Raw genomic sequence first — 11,392 nt, forward strand, 5'->3', positions numbered from 1 at the left:
CAGCCATGACTAGACATTCTAGTCTCCAATAGAGTGACCATGCATGGGTGATGAGTGTTGATCAGGTCATGGAAGTTTTTCCTAAAGTCTTCATTGTTTCCTCCCCTAATGTTCCAGATTATGAAATTTTTAGCTTGATTCATTAATAGATTTTGAGGTTGTTGGGTGGGAGCTGGGATGATTGGGTTCCTCCTTAGATTAGGAACTAGAATCAATGCTAGTTTGTGGGTCTTGAGGTGGACGAATGTCCATGGTGCATTTGAAGAGTGAAAGTGGACAAGCTAGAATATGCCTCTTCTCCAGCATTTCCAGAAATAGAAAAACTTTGACTTCGTTTAGGCTTGAGGATTCCACCATTGATTCCCCTATTAGATCGATTGGCTCTGGCCCTTCTTCCTCCATAGGGTTTCCCATCTCCTGAGGGATCGGAGCTTGAGGTTCATGCTACCCCATATTTTTTAGGTTTACTAGTTCTTGAACCTGCATGGCATTCTGATCCCAAGGCATCAGAATGGGATTGAATGTAGTGAGCTCCTGAGGGGGGAAGAAGGGGAGGTCCAACCCCATATTCTAAGGAAGGTATGGATTTTGTTCGTATGTAGGAGGAAGGTTCTATTGAGCTCTCATTGCTTGGGCCAAATTGTTGTTCATTCCTGAAGCTAGGGGTTATAGTATGTTGTTGACCCAGATGTGGTTCAAGTAGTTATTCATAGCTAGGGGTTATAGTATGTTGTTGACCCAGATGTAGTTCAAGTAGTTATTCATAGCTAGGTGTAGACCCTCAGAGATTAGCTGGTCTAGGAATTGAGGATTTTGAACAAGAATTATTGTTTCCTGGCCATTGATGGTGAGTTGGAGAGAAAAGGCTCTCCCCATCAGTCCCAACTCGATCTATGACGTTGGGTGATGGTCCTGGGGTAATGGGGGTTGTGCATAGATCACTGGAATGTTTGGGAGTTGAGGAGGAAAAGGAGGGAGGTTGTCCATTGTTTGAGCTCGATGATTTCTTAAGATTTGGATTAGCTTGAATCTTCTCCGAGGTTGAGTTGGATTCTTGAAATCTTGGGAGGGTTTGGGGTTTAGATTTAATGTCGATAGAGGCTAAGGAGAGGGAATGATGATACCTATTTGCATGCTCTCTGAGAGGGTTAGCGTGCATGGTTTAATAGGAGATTTTGCATGGGATTCGTTAGCCACGTGGCAGTCCGTTGGTACATTTGTAGGGTGTTTTGTTCTTGAGAAGCCATGTAATTCTTGGCATGTGGTGTTGAGCTATAGTCAGATTGGTTAGCATTTGTAATAAGAGTTTTAGAGTGATCATTATTATTTTGGGGATAATTGTTATTAGGATTAGTGAAGTAGTCCTTTTGGACATTAGTGATTAAGCATTTGTCTTCTAGTGGGTCTAGGGGTGCATGAACTGGGTTAATTTTTTGTGGGGTTCATGCATGCGTGAGTAGTGGTATTATGGATAGTATTGGGAGTTGTTTTTTCCAAAACCGTATGTTGGTTTTCTAGGTGTAGTTGAGAGAAGCGGTTTTGAGTTTCTATGTGATTACCAGCATTGTTGTTCATAGGAGATTTAGCGGGGATAGTGTTCGTAGGGGAGAGATTGTACCTTCCCTTGCTAGGATCCTTTGAAATGTATTTTAGTTTTTGAGTATCAATGTACTTACTTGTGGCAGAGTTAAACAATTTGACTTCTATACCTAGACTTGGATGTTTGCTACCTATTTGATGTCCTGCTAGTGCTTGCCTCTTGGTTTGATTTCTTTTTGTCATGAAAGGCACTGTATGCCAGTCGTCATCTTGTGCTGGGTTGTTGCTACTGTTTTTAATGGTGTCTCTAACTGAGTGGCAGTTTTTTGAGTAGCATTGTCCAATTTGTGAGGACAATCCTTTGCTCCATGGACCAATCTCCCACATAGCTTACATAGGTGTCGTTCTGCCTCGTAGTGGATTTGTTGCTTATCCGAACTAATATAGATAAACTTGATAACTGGTTCTTCCATTGGGAATTCTATGCATAATCTAGCATACCTTCCCCATAAGGAAGATGAAGTGCATGCATCTACTTTTAAAATCCTCCCTATTGCTCCCCCAATCCTTTGTAGAATTTGACCATCGTAAAATTTAGTAGGGAGTTGTGGTAGTCGTATCCAGACAGCTGTGAAGTTTTGGACTGCCTGAATGGCAATAAAATTTGGTTGCCATATTTGAACTGATAGAAAGTGACCAAATATGAAGTAAGGACACTTTTCAAGAATTTGGTTCATATTTTCTTCTTTTTGTAACTTAACTGTGAAATAATCATTAACAAGGTCTATTAGAGGAAAATTTTCGTTTATTTTCCATAGTTCTTGGATTTTCCGTTTTAGTAATTGATGAAGGATTCTTTTCCCTTGAAGTTTTATGATTAATGAGAATCTCCATGGAAGGTAGATTCTTTGCTTATCTTCCAGGGATATTGGTATTGTAATCGAAAGTTTGTTGTTGTCATTTTTGGATGGGGAAAGCATGAGACAACCTTCAATGTTCATATCAGAACAAGTAATTGGGGGTGTGGAAGGGTCTGTAGTAATATTAATGGTATTTTCTTGCTTTAGGAAGGTATCCTTGAAAGAAGGAGTTGTTAGGATTGGGGGGACTTTTGGAGTTTCCAAAGCCTTTGATTTTTGTGACAGTCGATGGTAGTGTCAGGGGTTTTTTGGGGGGATTTGGAAAAGAACTTGATCGGAATCCATAGATGCCCTAGGTGAGTTAAGGATGAGGAGTTAATGTGCGTATGGGGTATTTTAGAGAGAAGGAAGACGTTCTCTCTCTAGAAATGTCACTTCATTTCAGTCTTAATAGTACTATGTTAAGGTTTATGAACTTATGATTTCTATACTTCCAAATATTCATTTAAATAATAGGGTTAAAGATAGCCTTGGGAATGGAGATGTTATATATATATATATATATATATAGGTATAATTTTATCATTTACGCTACCTTTTTATATAATAAATTTACTCCGTATCATAATTTTTCTTTATAATATTGTAACTTTATTTTTCATATTGATGGTGCATAATATTATGAAATAATGGCAAACGATACAATCTATCTGAACATTGTATTCATCAAATGATACAATACAATACAATACAATACATTATGAAATGATGTGTAACAACCATCCAAACAAGCTGTAAGTAATTAAATTTCTAAAATAGTATAGCTAGGTAAAAGTCCCAAATAATTACCAGTAGTATTTGAGGTCTACTATAAATAGCCTAAAGAGACTTAACTACCATGTCTATTTAGAAGACTAGAATCTTTTTAGCTCGACTAAAATCTTACTAGGACGAGTTGAATTCGCACATAATTACCATGGCTATTGACCCGCCCATTTATTGAAGGGATTTTTTCCTAACTATACCATATATGAAACCTTATTACCCTAAATGTGCATAGTTTGTTAATTACCCGCCCAGTCCACACTTTAATTACAATTTATATACCATTCGACTATTAGGCATTAAAAGAGCAGAATATTCCCTAAAAAACGCGCTAAAATTAAGGAGAGAATCTTGGTGTTAATTGATTCTACATTAAATTCAATTTTTAAAAAGGGAAAAGAGATTTCTCATATGCGTATTTTTCTCCAGAACTACAATTCAAATTCTCGAAAAAAAAGAACGAACAATTCAAATTTTCGAGTTTCAACAACTCAAAGTTGAAAAAATCTGTTCTTCCATATATTTTCCACCATTGATAGCCATTAAAAAGCTTGAAAGCTTTGAATTCAAATTTGGGTTTTCAAAAATCATTATTTGTTTGGATTGGGTGTTGTTGTAAATAATTCGGAATATATTTAGGAGTTTATATCTCAATTTTGAGGGGTTTTGGTGAAGATTAGACTTGGTTTTGACTGAATTTCAGATTGAAACTCAAAGAAGAAGAAGAAGAAGAAGAAGAAGAAGACATATTTCCAGAAATTGTAGATAAATTGTAGATAAATTGTAGAATTGTAGATCAATTGTAGATAAATTGTAGATAAATTGTAGATTGAGAAGACTAAAACTTCTACAAATCTTCTACAATTATGTCGAAAATGCCAATTATGCTACAATTGAAATGGGAATTGGGATATTAAAATTCTATATATCCAGTTTGTAGATATCTACAAATTTTCTACAAAAAATCTACAAAGAAACTACAAATCAGTTTACGTATGTATAAAGCAGTATTGTTTTGAAGGGTATCTACAAAATTACTACATTTATAGTACAATTACACTACAATCTACAAAATTTCTACAAATAAACTACAAATCAATTTTTCCAGGATTGATGAAGAACAAAACAGCAGAAGATGCAGAAGATGGGCCACCGGAGTTACTCTTTATTCATGGTGGCCATACAAGTAAAATTTCTGACTTCCCATGGAACCCATGTGAAGACTGGGTCGTCGCTAGTGTTGCTGAAGACAATATACTACAAATCTGGCAGATGGCGAAAAACATCTACCACGATGAAAATGATATGCTCAATGGGTCTCATCTCTGTATTTTTTTAGAAGAAGAAGGAATGGAGAAGAGAAAGAAATGGGAGAGGGAAAACGAATATGGTCAGATCTTAGGAATTAAGGGGAGAGAGAAATGTGAGATATATGGATACCTTTAATTAAGGAGTAAAAACTGCTCATTAATTAGACCCTTAATTAAGTATGGTATAGGATTGGTAATTTGGAATACGGGTTTGTAATTAAATCAAACCTTAAACATTGAGGGTAATAAGGTTTCATATATGGTATAGATAGGTAAAAATTCCTTTATTGAATTCAGTCCATCTTAAAATTGGTCTAATTTCTTGCCCAAATTGATCATGAGTAACTTTGCCAAAATATCTAAGAAATAATTCTTTTTTGTTTGATATGTTATATATAACTACAACAAAAGAAAAAAAAAATTATTTAGTAATTATACAATTCATAAGAAAATAACACATATTAATTAAAGCTTGGTTAGAGTTGGGCGGGTTGGGCTATGATCCAAATCTTAGCTCATCTTGACCCAACTCATCTCAGCCCAAGTAATTGTTGGACGAAGGTCGAAAATTGCACAGATACTCAGAGGTGAAGCCAGGATTTAAAGCTGATGTGTTCAAGATTCTATTCCTTCTAAGTTATTAGGTTTTAAATTAATAATAATTAGCTAATGAATTTGGACCAAAGCTAATGGGTCGGCCGAACCTGCTTACGAAGCTCTAGCTCCACCCCTAGAGATACGGATATCTTACTTGTGATATCAAAACACCAATGGAAAAATTTATCAAATTCATCAGCTGTTTAGATGAATAATTTTGAGTTTCTTTTAAGTTTTGGTAATCTTCTTAGTATTCCTCTTCTCATTCATACAGTATCCGATTTATTTTGAGTTAAAATCTTACATGCCGAATATATATTTTTTATTTCTATTTGTTTTTGGTTCAATGATTTGTGATGACAGTTCTAAGCAATCAAATTTTTTTACAAACTTATAGCCATACAGATATTGTAATATGTTAAATCATAAGTTTTAAAAGTTTTTATCTTTTTCTTAAACTTCGTATTTAATCAAAGAAGTTCACATAATTACCATTAATATTTGAAGTCTACTATGAATAGCCTAAAGAGACTTAATTACCATGTCTATTTAGAAGACTAAAATCTTTTTAGCTCGATTAAAATCTTACTAGGACGAGCTAAAGACTCGAATATTTACTCACTCTAAACATGTACGTATGAAGACGAACTATGTAACTAGGGCTGTCAAATTTGGCCCAAGCCCAAATGACCCGTCCAACCCACCCAAGGTTGGGCTGGTTATTGACCCGCCCATTTATTGAACTCAATACCATCTCAACTCATTTAAATTTGGGCTAATTTTTAGCCCAAATTGCTCATGAGTTACTTTGCCAAAATATCTTAGAAATAATTTTATTTTTTTTGATATGTTATATATGACTACAACAAAAGAAAAAAGTTTTATTTAGTAATTATACAAATTCATAAATAAATAATACATTAATTAAAAATTGGTAAGAGTTGGACGGGTTGGGTTATGATCCAAATCTTAGCCTATCTTGACCCAGCTCATTTCAGCCCAAATAATTGTTGGGCGGGTCATTATTGACTTATCTAATTTTGTCCCGCCCAAAATCGACTCAACCCGCCCATGACACCCATATATGCAGCTATGTGATATATATACAAATTACGCAACTATGCAATATACAACCTTGCAACTGTATAAATAGAAGAAGAATTGTAACAAGATTGCAAAACTAAAAGAATTGAACATTACTAGGTGATATCACAAGTGTCTTTTTGAATTTTTGGCCTTCATTCGCCCTTTCCTTTGTATAGGAAAATATAAACTATCCAAACATGTTTGATATTCACGAGTATACTCATACCAACTACACTTTTTTGGTAGAAAAGTTTTAATAACAAATTGTTGCTTTTTAGGGTTGTAGATGGAAAGATGCTTACTCTTTGGTCCTTGAAATACAATTTTGCCATTCCTGGTGTAATGCAAAGGCCTACTATATTTTACAAAATAACTCTCGCAAAATTCTGCCGGTACATCGCGAAGTTTCATTAACCATTTCCATCCATCTTGTTTCATTATCCACATGTCCACTTCCAAATCTTTACAATATATGTCATTATTAATTTTGCCGCCGTATAAGCAAAGGGAACCTTTCAAAGTAGCCAATTGAAACAAGTCATTATCACCTACAAAATTTGGTACTGGAAACTCCTTCAGTTCGTCTGACTTCACATCAAAATATATAACCTTAGAAGTTGTACTAACAAATGGATCAGGTGCTCGATTCAGCGACCAGAATACACAACCCTCGGTGCTAATTCCACATAAACTTGGGACACGTTGCTCTAACATATGGATATTTTCCTTTTTCTTCCAATCGTTGCTATTCACAGAGCAAACAGTATAAAACGACGTATAAATCAATATAACCTTGTAATCATCAGCGGTAGAATCATAACACAAACCACAAGAACGAGAACATGTGTAGCTGCTCAGATATGGACATTCAAGAGTTTGGCATTGTCTAGTTGAAGGATTCCACAAAACAAACGTCTTGTAAGCCCTACGTTTCTTTAATAATACCAAACCATCATATGAGCATAAGACATTAGCACGTTCAAATCCCTTTAGAGGAAATTGTTGCTTTTCTATGGCAAATTGGGGGTTTTCTAAGTTTATAAACTCAAATTTGTCACTATAATAAATCTGTAACAACAACTTCTCACGTCCCAATTCTTTGGATTGATCACATTGAGCTTTCTTGAATCCTTTGTCAGATATTATAGCATTCCATGGCTTAGAAACAGATCGAAAACGTAACAAAGATTTGGCACGTAGCCTACTAAGAATGCAAAATAGGATATCACATGGAATATTAATGGACTTATGTGATTTCTTGTTTGACATTATTATATCTGCTGGTCAAGAAGAGTGGCTAATTGGCGTCAAGTTGTGTTGGAAGAAAAACACTTTTATTAGGGTTTAATGAATAATTACGTAGAAAGAGAAAGCAAGACTAAATAGTAGAAGGAAAATAGAATTTCAAGACTTCTTGTTGTGATAAAAAAGGATTCTTTTCCTTGTACTAAGAGGGGAGAAAAAAGGTGCCAAATAAAGGAAGTTAATTGGTACATATGTTTTTCTTTTTTTTAATTTGTACATACATAGTTAACAATTCGTAGGATTCTTTACTTAATATCATATGGAGGGATATATAGAAGCAGGAAAATAGAATTTTGAGGAGCTGTTGTTGTGAAGAAAAATGATTACTCCATTTAATTTCCTTTAATGGTTTGTATCTTTACACAAATAGCCAGTTGAATGCAATTGTTTGCTTTTTCTAGCCTGTATATACTGATTATATGATGTTATATATCTATTACACATGAATTATACATAACATTATGCGTATGCTGTCTTTTTTAATTTAAATAATTAGGTGCGCGACTATTTAGGTTAATTATATATTAAGGGGAGTAGAGAAACGGTGCCAAAACTGAAAGTGATGACTCAATTAAAGCTGACGGGCCTGCTATGTTTCTTGAAAATGAAACTTTATTTGAAGACAATAATCCTTTTCCTCACAACAAACTAGGGTTTCTCCACTAAGATGAAGTAAACCTTAAAAAATTCTGGTTCCTCCCCCCCCCCCCCTTAATGTCAAAGAAGAAGTTACATAAGAGGTCAGTCACAGAAAAAGATACATTTGGTCTTCCATATGATATCCTTAGCGACATCCTTATTAAGGTACCTGTTAAATCTTTGTTACGTTTTAAATCTATTTCTAAACCATGGAATGCTATAATCTCTGGTGATGAATTCATTAAAGCTCACCGCGATCAATCCAAAGCTTTGGGACGTAGAAAGCTCTTGTTACAAAGCAAATATACTGGCGAATTTGAATTGATGGACTTAGAAAATCCCAAAGTTGTCACAGTAACACAAGATCAAGAATCCCCTCTTAAGAATTCTCATGTCTTATGCTCACTTGATGGTTTGGTATTATTAGATATAAATATGCTTGATGAGACGTTTGCTTTGTGGAATCCATCAACCAGACAACACCAAACTCTCAGATGTCCATATTTGATCAACTCAACTCGTGCTCGTGCTTGTGGTTTGTGTTATGATTGTACTGTCCATGATTACAAGGTTATATTGATCTATATCTTGTTTTACGTTGTCTACTCTACGAATACAGATTTTTGGACAATGAAAACAATGTTCCCAATTTTTGAAGTACTAGAATTATATTATGGTAGTCGGGGTATTAATCGGGGCATTAGCACTGAAGGTCGTGTATACTGGTCTCTTGATTGGGAACTTCTTAACCAGGGTGTACGTAAAGTTTCTACAATCATATACTTTGATGTGAAGTTAGATGAACTGAAGGAGCTTCCAACAGAGGCGGATCCAGGATTTTAAGTTTATGGGTTCCTGTCGCAATTTCAAATTAATATACAATAATAATTGGGTTCACAAATAGATATTTAATAAATTTTTTAACAAAAATACAAGATCTACGCAAAAGTTACTGGGTTCCCGGGAACCCGTTAGATCCGCCCCTGGCTTCCAATACCGGACTTTATAGGTGTTAATGAGTTGTTTCGTTTGACTGCTTACAAAGGTTCCCTTAGTTTATATCGCGACAAAAACTTTGGTATCAAATCCGACTTATGGATCATGGAACAAGATGGATGGAAATTATTAACGAAACTCTTCAACGTACCTACATTATCTTTTCGCGAGCATTATTTGATAATAAAAAGTAATCTTTTGGCTTGCACATGGAATGGTGAACTTATCTTATATAGACCAGAGGATGGAACTCTTTCCATATATAATCTTATACAACAACGACTTGTTACGATATATTACAGATTATATCATTCCGAGTATGTGTATTCTTCGGCAGATTTAACATGTTTGGATAGCTTATGTTTTCCTATCAACAAGAGGAAGCAACTCACTCAATCAAAATGAAGGTCAAAATTCATCAGCTGTCTAGAGGAGTAATTTTAGAGTTTTTTTTTTCTAGTTTTGGTGAATCTTCTTAGTATTCCTCTTCTCATTCATATTGTATCTGATTTATTTTGAATTAAAAACCTACTTGTTGACTTTTTATTTTGTTTTTGGTTCAATGATTTGTGATGGCAGTTCTAAGCTTGCAAATCTTACATACTTATAGCCATACAGTTGTTATAATATATGCTAGACTACAAGTTTTAAAAGTTTTTTTTTTTTCTTAAACTGCGTGTCTATTCAAATAATTCAGATAAATTGAACAGGGGAGTATGATTTTAGCTAGGAGCTTAAAAGGATCTAATTGTTTTCTTGAAATTAAAACTTTGGTGATCTTGTTTGTCCTTAATTTTATTGATGAATCTTAATGTCTTGCACTAATGAATTTTGAGGTTCAAGAAATAAATCTTACAGGCTTGATTCTATATCACGCGACATTGCTTATATAGCTTGTAATGTTGACAGTGCGTCTTAGAGTGCATTTTCCGAGGAGCTAAGTGCGGTTTTATTTCTGGAGAGTCCGAATAACATAAACGTAAAAGTGTCCTTCCTACTTCACCAAGCCATTTCAACATATAGTCTAACTTATATGCGTGGTAGTCGATTGTTTTTGCTAGACCAAACTGCAGAACTATGTCATTATATTTTGTGAACGAAATGCCATTTTCAAAAGGTCTAAATGTACATCAAACTGTACGTAAATAATGGATTAATGATCAACTAAGTGAGTTAAGAATCATGAGGTCTTAGCTTCAAATTCAAGGAGAGATAAAAATACTAGGTAATTTCTTCTTATCCAAACTTTGATGGACAAAATTACTCGATACATGTGATGATGGTAGGTGTGCTCAAGCTGGCCCGACATGACCATTATCTAAAAAAATAATTAATAACCATTATTTTTTTGTCCCATTCCCAGTTTCCCACTTTATTCCACTTTTTCTCACGCTAATTAGGGTCAAATTCGTCCTTCCATTCTGATTTATTTTTTTCTCTAAACCTACTAAGAATCTAATATTGATCAAAATTACAGATTTAATTTCTAGATCAACTTTACTTGTTGGAATCCACTAAAATCTTGGCGAAAATTAAGGCTTAATTAGATTTTGTAATCTTCTAGTAGCACTCTTTCAATCAAGTTCAATTGTTAATTCATGGATTTCCTTCTTTAATTAAGTCACTAATTTTCTTGAATTGGGACATGTCACGTCTACGAAACTTTCTATTGGCATACATTGATATTGTAAAATTATTTTACATTATTTGAACACTTTAAAGGTAAAAATTAAGGTAATTCGAAAAATAAGGCAAGTAAATATTATGTGATAACTATTTAATAGAATCCCTTTTCCTCACAAATACTAAAGTCTTAAAACCTATTTTCCATCTACCATATAAACCCTAATAATAGGCTAATACAAAGCCTTTACCCTAGGCAGAAATCATGATGCCAAAGAAGAAAGTACAAAAGAGGCGAGCCTTGAAAAATGATACCTCATTTCTTCCAACTGATATTGCATTCCTCACTTTTATTTGGCTTTCTGTTAAATCTTTGTTACGTTTTAAATCTGTTTGTAAAGTCATGGAATGCTATAATCTGCGACGATGAATTCAAGAAAACTCACTATGAGCAATCTAAAGCGTTGGGTCGCAAAAAACTCCTGCTACAAAAATTTACTGGCCATTTGGAGTTTAGAGATTTAGAAAGTCCCCAATTATTTATGACAGAAAAACAACGGTTTCCTCTTAAAAAATCAGATTTGATCAAGTTTTCTGCTCATGTGATGGTTT

The 11,392-nt window shown here is 34.4% G+C and overlaps 2 protein-coding genes across 2 annotated transcripts; one reads left to right on the forward strand and one right to left on the reverse strand.

Moving 5' to 3' along the window:
- Positions 1 to 6,249: 6,249 nt before the first annotated feature.
- On the reverse strand, positions 6,250 to 7,486 carry LOC104237616 (F-box protein CPR1-like). Its single transcript, XM_009791790.1, has 2 exons — positions 6,520 to 7,486; positions 6,250 to 6,272 (listed from the first exon to the last, which is right to left on the reverse strand). Exons 1-2 carry the CDS (start codon positions 7,484 to 7,486, stop codon positions 6,250 to 6,252), a joined length of 990 nt encoding a protein of 329 aa, XP_009790092.1.
- Positions 7,487 to 8,236: 750 nt separating this feature from the next.
- On the forward strand, positions 8,237 to 9,004 carry LOC104237617 (F-box/kelch-repeat protein At3g23880-like). The gene has a single exon (XM_009791791.1). The coding sequence runs from the start codon at positions 8,237 to 8,239 to the stop codon at positions 9,002 to 9,004; it is 768 nt and encodes a 255-aa protein (XP_009790093.1).
- Positions 9,005 to 11,392: the final 2,388 nt, after the last annotated feature.

Source organism: Nicotiana sylvestris, chromosome 1, assembly GCF_000393655.2.
Source record: "Nicotiana sylvestris chromosome 1, ASM39365v2, whole genome shotgun sequence".
Lineage (NCBI taxonomy): Eukaryota > Viridiplantae > Streptophyta > Magnoliopsida > Solanales > Solanaceae > Nicotiana > Nicotiana sylvestris.

Bases quoted from the DNA above. Each gene is read 5' to 3' on its own strand.
- LOC104237616 (XM_009791790.1), bottom strand. From the start codon at position 7,486: ATGTCAAACAAGAAATCACATAAGTCCATTAATATTCCATGTGATATC. The intron at 6,273-6,519 runs GTAAGCATCTTT...CTATTTATACAG, and splicing joins TGTATTTCAAGGACCAAAGA to TTGCAAGGTTGTATATTGCA.
- LOC104237617 (XM_009791791.1), top strand. From the start codon at position 8,237: ATGTCAAAGAAGAAGTTACATAAGAGGTCAGTCACAGAAAAAGATACA.